Raw genomic sequence first — 19,049 nt, 5'->3', positions numbered from 1 at the left:
ATCTGATTGATATATTTTAGGAAGCAGAATTATATTCCATATCAATTAGCGATTATCTTGTAACTGTGTAGTATATAAACACAGATATAGGGTTTACACTATAAGTGTTATCATATTCGAGAAGATTATTCATTGTAACCCTAGCAGCTCTCGTGATATTTGTTCATCACTGAGAGGTAACAGTTCCATATTGTAACAGAGTTTATTGTTTCAATAAAGTTTGTTTTATGTTACTTAATATATTAAAGTTCGATTTGATTGTATTATACACTGTATTCACCCCCTCTACAGTGTGTGTGACCTAACAAACCAATTACAAACTCCAAATACAATATCATTAGTCCGGACTAGGTAACCAAGTCTGGACCCAACCAAAAAACCCTAATTCCAGAAACACTTACAAAATAAAATCAAACACCTAAATACAACACAACCACATATAGATACATATACACGAACATAAACACAACAACTCAACATCAACCAAATATAGAAACACAAAAACACAAAATATGAATCAATCGGAAAAAAAAATAGAGAATGAAGCTTACAAGACAGAGATAATGGAGCGATTGGGGACGACCACGCAACAATCACGAACCTCCACGGACTCCTGTAACAAATGGCGACAACGGCAAAAATAGCAAAGAGAAAGAAGAAAATAAGAAGTAGAAGAAAGAAAGAAAACCAAAGGTAAAAAAGAAAAGTGAGAAAGTAGGGGCGCCTTTTATAGGCGTGGTGAATACAAAAGGGCCACACCCCGTGGCAACATCCTGACCACCCATCACACACGGTTATTAATGAAGAGTCATTATTACAGCACGTCTTTTGAAAAAAGACAACTGTAACAATTTAAATTATTGGGGGGAAAATACCAAAAAATGTTTCACCTTCCGAGTCCGGACTCCACCACTCAGCGCAATCCGGACTGGGGGACAAGAAAAGCTCAAATCCTTCCAAAGACAACAACCTTAGTCCTGATTTACCGAACTCAGCGCAATTCGGACTGGGGGGCAAGAAAAGCTCAAATACTTTCAAAGACAACCACCTTAGTCTTGATTTGCCGAACTCATCGCAATCCGGACTGGGGGCAAGAAAAGCTCAACACCTGCTAAGGAAAACCACCTTAGTCCTGATTCGCCGAACTCAGCGCAATCCGGACTGAGAGCAAGAAAAGCTCAACTCCTGCTAAGGACAACCACCTTAGTCCTGATTCGCCGAACTCATCGCAATCCGGACTGGGGACAAGAAAAGCTCAACTCATGCTAAGGACAACCACCTTAGTCCTGATCCGCCGAACTCAGCGCAATCCGGACTGGGGGCAAGAAAAACTCAACTCCTGCTAAGGACAACTACTTTAGTCCTGATTCGCCGAACTCAGCGCAATCCGGACCGGGGGCAAGAAAAGCTCAAGTTCTTCTAAACAAAACAATCAAAACTCATGTTCTACAGACAAACCAAAATTCATTCCCCCATCCAGAAAATCTGCATAAGGGAGTGGGGGGCACATGATAGTACACATATCTCCTGGGAGGACTACTCCTAGGCTTTTAACTCTATGTAGCTCCTGGAAGGACTACTCCTAGACTCCTAACTCCACGCAGCTCCTGGAAGGAGTAGTCCCACATACTACCAGTCCTGACCAGCTCAGTTTCGCGAGCCCAACCTTGGTAAATCACAGCACGTGAGACACTGGCCCAAGCACATGACGGGGACAACTGTCACACATCAATCATGGGAATGATCAGGGTACGTGTCAGAGGATCCTCAGAACATTCCTCAGCCAGTCCCGCACTGACACATGTAAAACATCCACTCCATCCAGGTGTCCTCCGCTCCCAGAACCAATGGCTATGATCTAAAGGTACCAACCCCAAAACCCTACCCTTGGGCTAGAAAATAGCCCAAGAAGGTGAGGTTTTGGGGTTAATCATTCTTTCACACTCATATACACACACATCCATCTCTCATTCATTTCTATCTTCATCTCCCTCAAAAGCGAGTTCTTACTCTCACGCCGGAGGCGCCGCAGGACTCAAACCCCCCTTCCAGTATTGTTTTGTAGGAACCCCACCACAGCTACACCATCACAGCGGCGAAGTATCCAGGCATGACGACGAAGGAGCAGCCCCGCCACCAGGAGTTATCAGTAACCCTACCCAATTACATCGGGTTTACAAATATTGAATCCATTATAAAAAAAAAATTATCGGGTAACCCAACCCTACTAACTATACCTCGGGCCGGGTTGAAAATAAAATAAATATATTTAGAAATAAAAACTGAATCACAAGTAATAATAACCATTCAGTAAACTAGTTGAGTAGTTTGCATTTCGCAACCAAAATATTACAAATCATGAATCCAGTAGTTCACTACTTGGTACATCCAAATTTTTAGTTCGCTACGAGAGTGAAATGCAAGTAATAATAAACATTCAGTGAGTTAAATGCACACTTAACTCAAGTTTCCACATTCTGTATTTTGTGCACCTCTATTTTACTATATAGCAATGCGTGTACCTGTAGTTATAAGATTCTAGCAGGGTGGTACTTCTGTTAAAATCCATTTAACAGCGTTAAAGCACAGCTGGAAAGGAAGGGTAAATCAGTATTTTCAGCTCTTGAACCAGTCTGAGGAATGCCTTTTGTGTGCAAATTGTCATTGTAAAAATGAAGTAGGGGGGATAATATTGTAGTAAATGTGTTTCCTAGTTGATTTTATATGCCACTGTTAAGGTTCTTAAACATCATGTGCCCTGTTTTAAATTCTTGTTCTGCAGGTGCTTCAGGAATGGACTAATTTGCCGGCTGGTATGAAATTTGATCCAACAGATGTAGAGCTAATGGACGATCAAATATGTTTATTGATAAGTTCATAATTACACTTCAGTGAGAAGCTGGAATCTGTTACACCCATCCTGAAAATCTACCCGGTGAGCTAGCATTGTTAGAAGTGTTAGTATTTTGTATTAGTAGTTTATTTGTTGTAACCCTAGATGAAATTGACATGTAACAGTTGATATAAAGATGTTTGATACATTGTTTCTGGCTTACACAATCACATGTTTGATATGTGCTCAAGTGCACCTATGTTTCATTGAATAGGACCTCTATTTGAAAATATATTACGGTTAGAGTATAAAGTATGGCAGAAATTTGTTGTCTTCTGTGACGAGGGCTCCAAATATAAAAGTCTTAGCATCATATCAGCAATGCCATTTGTGTTTTCGTATCTTCTGCAACTAATGTTGAATAAATAACTGCATGAACTGAAATATATAATATCTCAAGTTTGTAATTGACTTGACTCTTCATTATCGCAAAGGGTTCCGATCATGTCAAAACTGAATGGGTGATGTATCAGTATCCTCTTGGAATTGAGGATGACGAAAATGAAGGTGAATATGTAGTTTCCAAAGTGTTTTATCAACAAAAGCAAGTGTTTCATAATACAATTTGAACATGAATTAGAAGGCTAAAATACTTTACCAGACATCAATTGATAGTAGTATCCAGCAATCAGGCCCCTGGCCCTTAAGCTTTTTCTTTAAAATTGTATTTACGGTTCTCTCTTCTGTGCTTGCGGACTTCATTTGCAAAACACATAGTAGTAAATATAGAAATTCTAAATTTCAGTCAAAGAAACTTTACATAACAAATTAGTTTAAAACCTCGAGTAACTAGGCAGCTTACTATGTGTGTGATCCCAGAGCTGAAAATACTCTCTCACCCCTCCTTTCCAGTTGTGCTTTAACAATGTTAAATGGGTTCTAACGGAAGTACACACTCGGCTAGAATCTTCCAACTACAGGTACACACGTTGCTAGATAGTAAAACAGAGGTACACAAAGTGCATAATTTGAAAACTTGAGGTACACAGTATGCCTTTAACTCACATTCAGTAGACTCCGAGTGAAAGATCGGGTCTTGGGTAAGGAGGGTAGTAGTTAAATCTTGGAACCATATTTGAATTCTCACCATATTGATCTAAAAAACAGTTTTCTTGCAAGTTCAATGACCTTGACAAGGCCTTCAACATAACTTGATTCAACAACATAATTTTCTCGGTGTATTCCTGCAATATCCCCCTGTAATAGAAACCAATACTTTTGTGGAAAAAAGAAAGAAAGAAGGAAACCATTACTTCAAAACTTGTTATAATTATTACAAAACTTGATTAAACAAAGTTCGTACTATTAGTTTATTCATGCTTACTGAAACCAATTCAATAGTGTTTATTCAGGCTTCAAGTTGTTAGCGAAAACCACTAAATAGATATTGTACTTTCAATGCTCCCCTCACTCCCCCAGGTACACCACAATAACAATCCCACTAAATAAGCCAAAGGCGACAGAGTAACAAATGAATCGAGTTGTCCATGGCACGAGAATATTAGGGCAGGAGTGCTCGAACTCTAGATATGAACTACAATATGATGTTAATCGAATTTACTAGATGGATCTTAGTACTTCCAGCAAATAGTTATTGCTACAAGGAAAGTGTAGTACCTAAAAATTTTCAGGATTTTGAGGCCAAAACTGATACTTCCTTTGATCTCGAGGGTTTGTGGTAAGATATAAACGGTCATTCCAATCAAGAATTTGATGCTCTGAAAGCTCTGAATCATTTCCATATCTTTCAGTATCCTCAGCAGTTCTTGACCACTTACACTTTTTGTTCAATGGAAGTGCAAAGAAGTCTCTACCAATACTATGCACTTGGTTGGTCAGAAATGAACTTGTCATTCCATGACCAATTACCTTAAGTGAACAAAACACATATACACATCATACTATTCATAATAAATAGAAAGAAATTATGTACATTTTGTAAATAAACGAAACGGGACAAACCTGAAAGCAACCACATGAAGCTAGAGAAGTTCTAAGTTTTTCGAGTTCTTTTTCTGCATATTGTGATGAAGATTGTATCGATTTAAGATCAATAACCGAAATATCTATCACCGGAGAATTAACACCAATGTCCTCATCACCGCGTTTATGAATATATCTTTGGGGAATTAACAGCAATGTTTATGAATATATCTTTGCAGCGGTGTGTTACAAACTAACCAAAAGGGAACTATTTTCCGGTAAACAAACACCGCTAAAAGAACAATAGACTTTTACATGCTTTTAAGCCTGGGTGCACAATGCTAAATAACAATACAAAGAAATGAGTTTACGAGATGCAAAGATCAGTTGGACCTCACATCATAAGCTAATTGAAACACTTGGAAATAACAGTAGTAATATTTAGAGTTCGAAACTATAATATCACCAAAAGACGTTTTATTCATTTCAATCAAGAAATACAGTAGCTTGGCAGCCAAAAATTCCCCGACAGCAGAAGAATTCTGTAGAGCAATGTACTTTTGCTTCTCAGAAGAACTAGTAAAAGCCTGGACTAGGGGAAAGTACAACAGATGTGCTAACAAGATACAATTCAATAACTACTCTAGCTCCTGACCACGGCAGCGTACAACAGATGAGGTAACAAGAAATAATTACACAGCTAGTACACCGACAGGTATTCACTTGAAGTAGAAGCAGAAGCGGAATCTCTTCACCACTATTCCCTGCATCAAAAGCCAAGGAATAGGTAAAGAACCACAAGATACCTTCAAGGGTAATCAAAACATTAGTTGACACATGCCCATAATAGTATTTATCTTCATCATTGCAGAGGAAGATGCAATTCGAAAAACTGTGGTAAAACAGAGGCTTTTATTAGGCTTTAAACTCCACTAAAAACAGTTTATTAATGTTTGACTTGTTACCAGAAATGTAGTATCAAGTAAAGACAGTATTGAGTATAATGTGGAATTAGGCCCTGAAAAAGGTCAAGGCCAAAATTAATCTTAAAGAAGCTGTGTTAATTTTAAAACAAACAAGACAAATTACAGAGAGAAGTCTTATCGTGGTTTGGCAACAGGCTAAATATTGATAAATGAATCCATTGATTCAACTAATAGAAAACATATAGCCATCTCAATTAAAACAAACACAATAAACGAAAGAAAATGAAGATTTTCATGGTAAATAGTAGAAACCATACAACCTACCACAACCACAACTAAAAAATTTAGCTTCCTTCTTTATTTGCATTTTCTGAATGAATAGACAATAACCTCCCATTCTGAGGCAACTCCGGCAGCAGAATTCTGTCAACGGGTCTCTCCACTCCCTCCTCCGCTTTCCCAAACAACTGTTTCCTCAACACATCATGTAAATGCCCAAACAACTCCGTCTTCAACGACTCAAATGCCAAATCCAACCTCTCCAACTGTTCCATTGCATTCTTATTATACATAAACAACCCATAATACAAATCAAAACTATCACTCGCCGTATTCTCCACCAAATTCAACAACGTCTCGTACCCTTTAGTATTAATCGGCGTACTATCCAAATTCAACTTCTCCAAAACCCTCCCCATCGTATGGGTTATAAACTGCGATTCCGCAGCATGTCTATCATGCTCAGTACAACTCATTCCCACCATCCTACACCCCTCATTCTTGAAAATATCAAGAAACCTCTCACACCGTAATTCCCTCCCCTCCACATTCCCAATCCTAACCTTATCATACACAAATGACAACCCTTTCCAACTCTCTTTCCCACTCTCGGGCCCGAACATCGGGTGAGTACACAAAATATCAAAATCTTGAGGTAAAATTTGTAGAAACAAACTTTTGGGAAACTCCTTAACAGAAAGCACATCAACAAAAAGGGTATTTCTTTTTAATCTCTGTAAAGGCAATGACCTTAACACAAATTCAGTAGAAATAATAGAAGTACATAACAAAATAACATCAGGGTGTTGTTCACAAAGATCATCGGCATCTTTAAAGAAAGATACCTTAAGTTGAGCAGCTATTTCAGAGTAATCTGAGCGAGAGTGAGCAAGAACAGTGTGACCCTGATTCACGATTGTCTTGGCTAAGAATTGGCCGAAATTACCGAAGCCCACGATGGCGATTTTGAGTTTAGTGGACTTGGTGAAGCGTTGGGAGAGATGCGACTCGTAGTCGAATGGCTGGGCGGCGTCGATGGCGCGGATTAGGAGGCGGGGAGAGGGGCGGTTATGGGAGAGATTTGGGAGAGATAGACGAGAGAGACGAGAGAAAGGCGGGAGAGAAAGGTGGCGGCAGTCATCGGGTGAAACGCCTGTGTGTGGTTGTGGCCGGAGAGAAATCATGGCGGCTTGCTGGGCCGGAGGAACGCTACTCTAAATTTGTTTGTTAGTTTGAGAAACAAAGTTTGTAACCGGCGGGTTGAAGGGGTCAGAAATAATTCGGGCTTTTCAAAATTTCAATCCAATCCGAACTGTTTAAATTTATAATTCAAATTAATTTGTCTACTTCGGTTGGGATAGACGGATTAGGTTGGACGGGTTTAGAATTAATTCGGATTTTCAAAATTTCCACTCAACCCGACCCGTTTAAATTTATAACCCAAATCAATTTGTATACTTCGGTTTGGATGAGTTTGATCGGTTTATTAAATATACAAAATTAATATAAAAAAATTATTAAAATATAAGGTCCCAAAATCTAAAATACTTGAAAATAGTTTAAAACAATATAACAATCATCCATGTTGAATAAGTTTAAGCATCCAATTTTCGACACCTGATAATACAATTTTTACACTTTAAATATTGAAATGAATCGTTAAAGTAAAGAACACTTTAAATATTGAAATGAATCGTTAAAGTAAAGACCTAATACTAGTCAAACATCTATTGTTGTTACGAAATGAACTATAAATACGGAGGTTATAAGTTACATTTAGAGTTACAGATAAATGGATTTATCTAATGGGCCTAAACATATTTATTGGATTAACGTATTAACATGTACGTATATTTTTTAATCGGGTTGGGTTGGATTGGTTTAAAAATATCGTAATTCATATCCTACCCAATTAAATCGGGTTGACATTTTTTCAACCCAAATATGTATCAGGTTGAAAAAAATCGGTTTGGATCGGCTGAAATAGGATCAGTTCGGATTGAATTGATCGGGTTGGCCAAACCGTGCACACCTCAAACCGGCGCCAAGTAGGTTTAGCCTATTTTATATAAAATTAATAAAATTATCAATTTATGAAAAGTTATACTGATTTTAGCCGATGGGATACCCAACTGTCAATGAAATGTTCACTTTATATGAGATACCCAACTGTGGGTGAAGTATCTTATGAAATACTCAATGTTGTGGAACAAAAATTAGGGTTTCATTAGTATTTATGCTAAGGTTTGTGAGTTTCGGGCTTTAATGGTTGCACTTGCGATCTTGGACTGGATGTCCTCGTAAGATGCCTACATATCTCTGTGTTGTAGAGAATCAAGTCAAAAACAAAGTTCTAGGTTAAAGGTTGAGCCCTTTATATAGAGGTGAGTCTATGGGGAGACTTGGTGGACAAGTCTCCAACTTAGATGAATTAGGAATCCTGTAAGCCATGTTGGACGCCAGCTTTCGGGTCTTTCAGCCGTATTGGGCCTAGTCCGTGAACAACTTATTTTCGTGGACCTTGACAACCTCTACTTGTGGGCCTTGACGACTTGGGCCGTCTTTAGGCTATGACAGGACTTGATCAACCTGGTTTGTATTGGGCTTTGGACAAAAATTTCAAGCGTAATTAATTCGATATTTAATGTGTATTTAGGATGTATTTTCTATCTATATCATTTGCCCCCAACTTTCGGGAAGAATACACAAGTATTCGTGGAAGTTATAATGGTCTATTCGCGACTCGGGGTACTTTCGAACCTTCTCGGGTATTGACCCTTCATGGGTATTGGTCCTTCAGGGGTATCAGCCTTTCATAGGTATAATCGTTTTATTGTAAAGTCTGGAGCGACCTACACGTTTACAATGACTTACATTTTTAGTGCGAGTATACACACTTAGGGCCTTTGCACAGGCTAATTGAATAGTGTTTGACACTAAACGGTCCGAATCGGGACTAGAAAGCAAGCGTCTACCACCCTTTAACCTTCATCAAGGTTAATTATAGGGTAAAATCTGCTAGTAGGCCCTAATCGGGGATAATTGGCCTAATCAGGGCTAACTAGCCCTAAACAGGGCTAATTTCCATGTCCAAGTTGTAATTAGGCTTAATACATCCTAATTTTAAGCTAAAGTACACTAACCGACCTTAATCGGCCCTAATCGGGGCTAATTGGTCTTAATCAGGGCTGATTAATATGCACAAGCCACAATTTATCCCTAATTCACGCTAATCATATGCGCAAATAAGTTAAATGGTGCTAATTATATCACACAAGTCACTAATTATCCTTAACTCAGTCTAATTATGTATAATATACACTAATCGACCCTAATCGGGGCTAATCCTTACTAATCGGTCTTAATCGGGCGAAGTCTAAATTAAAAAATTAAGATTTTTTTATAAAATTTTCCCAGGAGGGTCACGAGAAGTTTTCCAAAAGGCTCTGGTCCAACCTCCGTGGAGGTTTTGGTCGGCTAGGACTCCACCTCCGTGAAGGTCCTGGTCGGCCGAGTCATGAACGTTCTCGATTTTTTTTACATGAGTGCATTTCACTCATCATCACCCCTCCATATGGGGGACTTGGCTCCAATGAGTCTTGGTCGACTAAATTTTCACCCCGTGAGGGTTCTGGTCGATCGGGAGTCGTCTTGATGACCTGGATCGTGGACATTCTGTACTTGTTCTCGTGAACGTTCTAGTCTTCGCAACCCCTTCATGCGGAGGAGTCTTCAGGAAAAAACTTTTCGTGGACGTCCTATACTTATTCTCGTGAACATTCTAGTCTTTGCAACCCCTTCATACGGAGGAGTCTTCACCTAGGAGTCTTCACGAAAAACATTTCGTAGACGTCCTATACTTATTCCCGTGGACATTCTTCTCTTCACAAAACTTGTTTCCGTGGATGTTCTAGTCTTCACAAAACTTATTCTCGTGAACATTCTGCTCTTCACGAAACTTGTTTGAGTGGACGTTCTAATCTTCACGAAACTTGTTCTCGTGAACGTTCTACTCTTCACGAAACTTGTTTTCATGGACGTTCTAGTCTTCACAAAACTTATTCTCGTGAACGTTCTACTCGTTACGAAACTTGTTTTTATGGACGTTCTAGTCTTCACGAAACTTATTCTCATGAACGTTATACTCTTCACGAAACTTGTTTTTGTGGAATCTTCATTTGGGGGTCATCCCTGTTGGTTCTCGAACAGCTTCTTGAAGGGGAGATGCGCGGGGAAGATGAAGACTCTTCAGATGAGTAATCCTTACGGCCTTGCATGGCTTTATTTACAGTCATTCATGGACTTAAACATTATCGGTGTGTAACCTAATTGTCTGTCGGGACTTGATTTATGATTCTTTGGGATCTCCTATATTGTGCATTTATAGTTTGATTTCATACTCGTCTTTTACTTTTGGTACTTGGTCCTTCGGGACTTGCATTTATTGAATGCTTGTTCATTGGTAGACAAAATGATAGTTAGTATCCAGGAAAATGGGTTCAAACCTTATATAAAATGGAAAATGGTTTCGTCGACCTTATTTCTCCATCTACTACTAAGTACTGGGAACATGTCTTGCATGTCCTAAACATAACAAACCTCCAGGTTCGAAGCGTGGAAAGTTCGTTGCACTTCGTCATAGTTCAAGGTTTCTAACTTGTAGGTTCCTCGTCCTAGTATTTTCTTGACCTTGTAAGGTCCTTCTCAGTTAGGTGCTAGCTTTCCTCTCTCCCCAACTCCTGACGCCTCAATCTTCCTTAAGACCAAGTGTCCTTACTGAAATAACTTTTTTCACCCTTCTATTGTAATAGAGTGAGGTTCTCCGTCGATGCTCTGCATTACGGGTGTTGACTTCATCTCTGACTTCATTAATGAGGTTGAGTGCAAGCCTCATGACTTCTTCATTCGTCTCTGGTTCATAAGCTTCGACCCAAGGTGATCCAAGTGTGATCTCCATGGGCACTGTTATTTCCGCTCCATAAGCTAGCATGGATATTGTTGCTTCAGTAGTAACTTTGTAAGTGGCACAATATGCCCATAGAATATGCAGTAGCTCATTCACCCAAGTATTCTTCGAGCATTCAACCCTCTTCTTGAGTCCATCAAGGATCATCCGATTAGTGACGTCTACTTTCCCGTTTTCCTGTGGATGGGAAACCGAGGTGAAGCAAAGCTCTATGTTGTTATCATCATAATACTCCTTGGACTTTGCATTATTAAATTTTCGCCTATTATCCGTGACAAGGATGCGTGGGATTCCAAACCGGCATATCACATTCTCCTAGAAGAATTGGGTAATTTGCTTGGTAGTTATCTTGGCTAGTGCCTTAGTCTCGATCCACTTTGTGAAGCAATCTATGGCTACCACAATAAACTTACTCTGCCCCGATACCCCATGAAATGGACCAAGTATATCCATTTCCCACATTGCAAAAAAGATGAGTGTGCTGATGGATGTATGCCTCTCTGGGGGCTGTTGTACTATAGGAGCGTGCCTCTGGCATCTATCATATTTCTTCACATAAGCCTTTGCATCGGCTAACATTGTTGGCTAATAGAATCTCAATCGATTTATCTTGTGAGTAAGGGCCCTTCCCCCAAGTGCTGCCCACAGATCCCTTCATGGGTTTCCTTAAGTGTTTCCTCTGCTTGAAGAGGTCTCAAGCACTTAAAGTATGGAATGACGAAAGACCTTTTATACATAAGGCCTTCAATCAACGAATATCTCAATGCTCTCACCGATAATTTGCGTGCCTCTTCGGTTTCGTCAGGGAGCCATCCAGTCTCAAGGTGAGTCTTGAGTGGATCAATCCAACAACCAGCCATACCAATTGGTGCAATCAAGTTTATGACATGTATAGTAGGGGTCTTCAGGACTTGGAATTAGATACTTCTCGGGTAGTTTTCAATTTCAGAAGAGGCAAACTTAGATAGGGCATCGGCCGTAGTGTTCTCCTCTCTCGAAACATGTTCAATGTACCATTCATCAAACCGAGTCAGTAGTCCCTTCATGACTCTCATGTACTTGGTCATTGTGTCATCCTTGGCCTCAAACTCTCCATTGACTTGAGCAACAACAAGTCTTGAATCTCCACAAACTTTAAGGTTCTTGGCCTTTCATGGCTCTAGCCAAGCCTACGCCGGCTATTAAAGCTTCATATCCCTCTTCGTTGTTCATAGTCGGGAAATCCAACTTCAAAGCATACTCAATCATGAACCCTTCGGGGCTTTGCAGGACCAGGTCTGGACCACAAGATTTTGTTTTGGATACTCCATCAAAATGGAGAATCCAATACTCTTTTAGAGTCAAATCTTCATCTTTTTATTTCTCTCCTCCGTCTTGGGTTACTATCTCTTGTCCCCCGACTTCTTGGTCACCAATGGTGCATTTGACCACGAAGTCTGTTAAGGCTTAATGGCTGTTCGAGACTTGTATTTGATGTCAAATTCACCCAACTCAATTTCCCACTTTATGAACCTTCCTCTTGCTTTCGGGTTGTGAAGAATGTTCCTCAAAGGTTGGTCCGTCAGGACTTCGATCTTGTGGTCCCGGAAGTATGGTTTTAACTTCCTCGAGATTGTGAATAGGGCAAGTGCAAACTTCTTAGTGGTGGAATAGTTCAACTCTGCCGTAGAGCACCTTACTCACATAGTAGATGGGCTTTTGGAGCTTCTGTTCTTTCTTTACTTGGACGACACTCACAGCTTGCTCAGAGACTGCAAGGTTTTAGTAAAAGATGTCCTCTAGACTAGATTTGGCCAACAACAGGGCTTCTGTCATTTTTTCATTAGCTGTTCAAAGGCCTTTTGGCTCTCAACTGTCCACTCAAAGTTCTTCACCTTCTTCAGGGTTTTGAAAAAGGGCAAGCATTTATCTCCAGCATTTGTCATGGGAAGTAGTATTGCTCCTTCGACTTGGCACTCTACTCCATCGAATCTATAGATGGGTGTGTCTAAAGGGGTGAGTTGGGAGTCATTGTACCCCATCCTCAGAAATGTGTCATGGAAAAGAATATCTACAGAAGCTCCATTGTCGACTAATACTCTCTTGATAGGACAATTTCCAATAATTGGTGTGATAACCAAAGGATCATCCTGGGTAAACTTCAAATCCTCAAGGTCAACGTCACCAAATTCTAGTGTCATCGCAGTCTTAGCACGCTTGGGTGCTTCTCCAACTATACTCATCACCTCTCTTACATAGGCCTTTCAAGAGTTCTTTGTTGTCCCAGCAAATGTTGGACCTCCTGAGATCATATTGATTACTGGCCCTCGGGGTTGTGAGTTATGATCTTGGTTATTTCCAATTCGATCATTATCTCTCTTCTGGCCCCCGACCTCGTCACCCTTGGTGAACTTCCCAAATTTTCCTCTTCAGATCAGATACTTGATCTCGTCCTTAAGTTGCCTGCAATCGTCGGTGTCAAGACCAACATCTCTGTGGAACCTACAATACTGACCCTTATCTCTTTTCTCGGGATCTCCCTTTAGTGGCTTCGACCATTTGAACTTCTTATCCTTCTCAATCTCTAACAAAATTTGGCTCATTAGAGCATTCAACCTTGTATAGTCAGCGAACCTTGGTGATTGGTTCTTCTGGGAAGAGGAATATGAGTTTTTTCCAGTTCGAGGATACTTGTCCTTGGCATCATACTCCTGTTCCGTCTTTTGATTCTTGTTGCCCGTGGGCTCATTATTCACGGCTATTTTCTTCATGCCCTCTTCAACTTGGATATACTTCTTGACTCTACCTTGGAGCTGTAACATATTTTTTGGTGGGCGCTTAGCTAAAGACATCTTAAAGAACTCGTCTCTAGTCCCTGGAAATAGTGCTACCATGGCCATTTAGTCATTAAGATCTGGAACATTCACGACCTCCTTCATGAAATGATTCAGGTAATTTTTTAGGGACTCCTTCGCTCCTTGCACAAGGCTCATGAGGGAATCTGAGCTCTTCTCTTGTACTTTGCCACTAATGAACTGCTTGATGAAGGCCTGGCTCAGATCTATGAAATATCCAATGGAGTTTGGTGATAGACGGCTATACCATCATTGAGCCATGCCGGACAAGGTTTGAGAAAAGGCCCGAAACTTAATAGCATCCTTCACGGGCTATAGCAATAGGGCATTAGATAATGTTCTCACGTGATTTGATGGGTCTCCAGTACCATCATAAGCTTTGATGGTGGGTATCTTGAACTTCCTAGAAATATGGGCATTCATAATCTCTTCAGTGAATGAGGGTTCAGGATCATCAGGATCTCCTAGGGGCATCAAGTCAGCTAGATTAGAACTTGGAGTGACAACCCCTTACCTAGGTGATGGACCTTCTATGTATATAAAAGGTGGGAAATCCCTCGATCTTGCTGTTGGTTGGGGTCTCGACATTTGATGCATCTCCATATCAGGCCTTAACCTTTGGATCTCAGTTTCATGAGCCTTGATCTTCTCCTGTATGCCTTGGGGAATCATCCCTTGGGTGTGCCTTGACTGTTGATAGTCCTTTGGCATAGGTTCTCTACTAGGGCGCCTTTTCCTTGGAGCGGTTTCCTCGTCTTCAGATGAATTTGAATCTCTTACAAGGCAAGGTCCAGAGAATTTTCGTCTTTCAAGGACAGGGAATAAGCTATGAATGTATTGGGGCATCCGCCCTTGTCTTGATCTTTGACATGAGAGGCCACTTCCTCCAATATCTGGGTATATAATCATTATATATATATATATTTATACTCGAATATTTAGTGTGTATATTGTGCTTCTTATTTTGGAATTAATGGATTAACTCTGTTAATTATTACATCTAGCTCAAATGCTCTCATCCTTTGAAGATTTGAGAGAGACACCTGCAGACATCTGTCCAAACCACAGTCATTGACATTGGCTACTATTCTCTTCTCCAAAAAGTTGTCAACTTTTACTATTACCACTCTTAAGAAATTGATGTTGTTGGCCAAAGCTCTCTTGTAAGTGACGTAGTTGTTGGCCAGAGAGACTCTTAGAACTGCCAGTAGTTCATTGAACTCCTTATCTTGACAGGGTCCAACTGCAGCTTTCTGGAGCCTGTCTGTACTAACATCTTGAGAGAGTTTTAGTTGCATAGAACTTTGATCAGAGTGAGTAGTATATTTTCCAGCCTCGTTAGATTTTAAAGATGTACCAGCTTTCTTGGATTGTTGAATCCTAGCTTCTATCTCCCCCTTAGTCTTGTTAGCAGGCAGTAGTAGTGGATTTGGAATTTCTGGCCTCACAGCTTCAGGAAGAGCAGGTAAAGGAACATTCAAGGCACACATGATATCTCCCAAAGAAACTGAATTCTGTATTTGAAGGTGTTTATGATAGTCTACTGATAAGTGGCATTTTATACCACTTAGAGCATCTTATAATAGCTTAAATCAGTGTCTTGAAATCAAGTATTTTATGTATTTGATGTGTTTTTCTAGTGTTTGTGCATTTCAGGGTATTAGTTGCATTGCGGGGGAGAATTCATCAATATTAAGCCTTGGCATGTGTTTAGCATTGTAAGTGGGAAGAGAGGAGTAGATTGCAGCGAAGAAATGGAGCAAAACAGATCAATTTTCCAGAAAGGGTCTGAGCGCCCGCTCAGCTGAGCGGCCGCGCAGGGTCGTAATTTAAGAATAATTATTTTAGACTCCTATTTCTGTTTGGCTTCCAACTTCTGAGTAATCTGAGTTTTATGGGACTCCTATATAAGTAGATTTCAGAGACGTTTCACGAAGGTTGGATCGTTGTATTAATCGAAGAGCGAAGGAGATAAGGAAGAAGACCGTTTTAGCACACCGTAACGAAGAGGAAGAATATTTTCTTGTGATTCTTTATTTCGTTGTAACGTTGGATGCTAGTTTTCTTACTTTGAACCTATTTACTCTTGTGACGTACTCTGGTTTAATATAATTAGTTTAGTTATTATTCTCCTGTGTTTATTTATCATATTTTCATATGAACCCATGATGACGATAAGTGCTATCATGGGCTAATCGTGATCATGGGGTCGTAACGGATTTACTATGGAATTCTTTAGTTAGTTGTTTAATACCTTAGTGTGTGATGATTGTATGATATCTAGTATTGGTTGTGCTTATTCGTCTTATGTGCGTCGCGAACATATAAGATAGGGTGTTAATCTCTTGTGAAGCGACGGTGGATCTTGAGATTTAGAACTTGCCATGCTAGCATAGGTTCATGTATGATGTTGCATGATTAGTGGTAACTCTAACCGTTTTATTCGCCCTGTGTAATCAAAAGGAATAACTTGTTCTTAAATCGTTATATTGTCAATTTCTGTAGACATATAGGGACTCAACATAATTGATGCCTATTCAACTTCTATCTTAATTGTGGATATTTGGTAGAATGGTATTAGTACAATGAAAGTTGACTTTTATCAGTTTCGTGTTATTCGATTAATATCATCACTGTTGCATGCTAAGGGTAATAAAAATGACTATTGAAGGAAGTAGTAATGAAGTTGTGATCTCATAAGTATTTTAATATTGTTAATTCTAAGTGTTAATTAAGTGCTCAGTTGTAGTAGTTAATTATAGTTAATAATTAGTTAATCAATTCTAAGTGTTATTGTCTTAACATTGAGAAGTAATCATACATTGATGAGTGAGTTTAATTGAACAATAATTAGTCTGAGTCTCTGTGGGAACGAACTAGAAAGTATTCTATATTACTTGCGAACGCGTATACTTGCGTGTATTATTAGCGCGTGATTTCGCCCTAACAAGTTTTTGGCGCCGCTGCCGGGGACTCGGCGTATTTATTTAGTTTATGTACTTACCATCATTGGTCATTAGGACTCAGTGATTAAGATGTGTTACTTATTGTTTCCGGTTGTGTTTCAGGTACTTTAGCGAGCGTTTATGCAAACTCGTTCTCGTACTCGCAAGAGGACTTTAGATACAGTTGAGGAGACAGACGAAGTTCTTGATATTCCGGAGAAGATAGATTTTGAAGATTCGGATTCAGGAAGTGAGCAGAAAGAGCCAGTAATCATGGAAGATCGTATTGTTCCGGCAGATCCAGCTCTTATGGACTTTTCTCGGCCTAAAATTGATGACATTCAGTCAAGCATTCTTCATCCGGCTATCCAAGCTAACACCTTTGAAATCAAGCCGGGCACTATTCAGATGGTGCAGAATTCTGTTTCTTTTGGAGGTGCTGCGACTGAAGACCCCAACATGCACATAAGGAATTTTGTCGAGATTTGCAGTACTTTCAAATACAATGGTGTGACTGATGAGGCTATCAAGCTGAGGCTTTTCCCATTCTCTCTGAGGGATAAAGCTAAGGACTGGTTACATTCTGAACCAGCTGGGTCCATCACTACTTGGCAAGATCTTGCGCAAAAGTTTCTGGTGAAGTTTTATCCAATGGCAAAGACTGCTGCTATGAGGAGTGCTCTTACTCAGTTTGCGCAGCAACCTACAGAATCTATGTGCGAAGCTTGGGAGCGCTACAAGGAAATGTTGAGAAAGTGTCCACATTATGGAATGCCCGATTGGATGGTGATCACTGATTTCTATAATGGTTTGGGGGCCCAATCTCGGCCCATGCTCGATGCAGCAGCTGGAGGAGCCTTGTGGGCCAAAAGCTATACTGAGGCTTATAATCTTATTGAGACTATGGCTGCAAATGATCATCAAAACCCAACTCAAAGGATGATACCTGGGAAGGTAGCAGGTATTCTGGAAGTCGATGCAGCCACCGCTATTGCAGCGTAGCTCCAAGCGCTGTCTATGAAGGTCGATTCTTTAGCCATCTATGGAGTCAATCAGACAGCTATGGTCTGTGAGCTTTGTGCAGGTTCTCATGCTACGGATCAGTGTTCTCTTGTTAATGAATTTGTTCAGTATGTGAACAATTATCAGCGACAACAGCAGCCTGTGCCAGCTACTTATCATCCTAACAACAGAAATCATCCAAATTTCAGCTAGGGTAATAATCAGAATGCTATTCAGCAACCATATCAACAAGGTGTGAGTAAGCAGTTCAATCCACCTGGATTCCAGCAACCGCAACAATATGCTCAAAGGTAATCATATCCTCAACAGGGAGGTGCAGCTGCACCCACTAGTGCTGATTTTGAGGAACTTAAGCTGTTGTGCAAGAGTCAGGCGGTGTCGATCAAGACCTTGGAAAATCAAATTGGTCAAATAGCCAATACAGTGCTAAATCATCAACCTGGCACACTTCCCAGTGACACTGAAGTTCCAGGCAGGAAGGAAGCTAAAGAGCAAGTCAAGGCTATTACCTTAAGGTTTGGAAAGGTTGCTGATGCTGAAAAAGCAAAAGAAGGAGAAGCTGAAGTTGGAGATGAAGAAGCTAAGCAAAAGGAGAAAGCGGTGGAACCCAGGAAGACTACTGTTGAACACACTCTGCCTGAGGGTAATACAGGGGAGAAACAACTCTATCCTCCACCACCTTTCCCTAAGAGATTGCAACAACAGCTGGATAAGCAGTTCAATAAGTTTCTGGAGGTGTTCAAGAAACTTCACATCAATATACCTTTCGCTAAGGCTCTGGAGCAAATGCCTAGTTATGTGAGGTTTATGAAGAGTATTCTTTCAAAGAAGGTGAACCTGGATAACCTTGAGACCGTTGTTCTAACGGAAGAATGCAGTGCTGTGCTGCAACAAAAGTTACCTCCAAAGCTTAAAGATCCAGGTAGCTTCACCATTCCTTGCACCATTGGCAAGTTGTCTTTTGACAAGTGCCTTTGTGATTTGGGAGCAATCATCAATCTGATGTCGTTGTCGATCTTTAAAAATTTGGATTTGCCTGATCCAAATCCCACCTACATGTCTCTACAATTGGCTGATCGTTCTATTACTTACCCAAGAGGCATAGTGGAGGATGTGCTAGTCAAGGTGGATAAGCTCTTCTTTCCTGCCGACTTTGTTATTCTGGATTTTGAGGAAGATAAGAAGATTCCCATAATCTTGGGAAGACCTTTCTTTCCTACCGGCCGTACCTTGATAGATGTGAAGAAAGGTGAACTTACT

At 40.2% G+C, this 19,049-nt stretch overlaps 2 protein-coding genes and 1 non-coding gene across 4 annotated transcripts; all 3 read right to left on the bottom strand.

Moving 5' to 3' along the window:
* Positions 1–5,278: 5,278 nt before the first annotated feature.
* LOC141684770 (arogenate dehydrogenase 2, chloroplastic-like) lies at positions 5,279–7,300 on the bottom strand. 2 transcript variants are annotated; one of them, XM_074489888.1, is made up of 2 exons: positions 6,067–7,300; positions 5,279–5,622 (listed from the first exon to the last, which is right to left on the bottom strand). In XM_074489888.1, exon 1 carries the CDS (start codon positions 7,203–7,205, stop codon positions 6,087–6,089), a length of 1,119 nt encoding a protein of 372 aa, XP_074345989.1. In that variant the 5' UTR covers positions 7,206–7,300; the 3' UTR covers positions 5,279–5,622; positions 6,067–6,086. The 2 variants fall into 2 exon arrangements, with proteins under 2 accessions (XP_074345989.1, XP_074345988.1); XM_074489887.1 differs by having other exon boundaries at positions 5,279–5,580.
* A 3,468-nt stretch (positions 7,301–10,768) lies between these two features.
* Positions 10,769–11,566, bottom strand: LOC141685637 (uncharacterized). The gene is made up of 2 exons (XM_074490731.1): positions 11,387–11,566; positions 10,769–11,302 (listed from the first exon to the last, which is right to left on the bottom strand). The coding sequence occupies exons 1-2, from the start codon at positions 11,564–11,566 to the stop codon at positions 10,769–10,771; spliced, it is 714 nt and encodes a 237-aa protein (XP_074346832.1).
* Positions 11,567–17,432: 5,866 nt separating this feature from the next.
* On the bottom strand, positions 17,433–17,539 carry LOC141688032 (small nucleolar RNA R71). Its single transcript, XR_012561502.1, has one exon. It is a non-coding gene; the product is annotated as a small nucleolar RNA R71 (small nucleolar RNA).
* Positions 17,540–19,049: the final 1,510 nt, after the last annotated feature.

Source organism: Apium graveolens, chromosome 9 (assembly GCF_009905375.1).
Source record: "Apium graveolens cultivar Ventura chromosome 9, ASM990537v1, whole genome shotgun sequence".
NCBI lineage: Eukaryota > Viridiplantae > Streptophyta > Magnoliopsida > Apiales > Apiaceae > Apium > Apium graveolens.
Note: the sequence above shows the minus strand (reverse complement) of the source record. Positions and strands in the feature narration are given on the sequence as shown.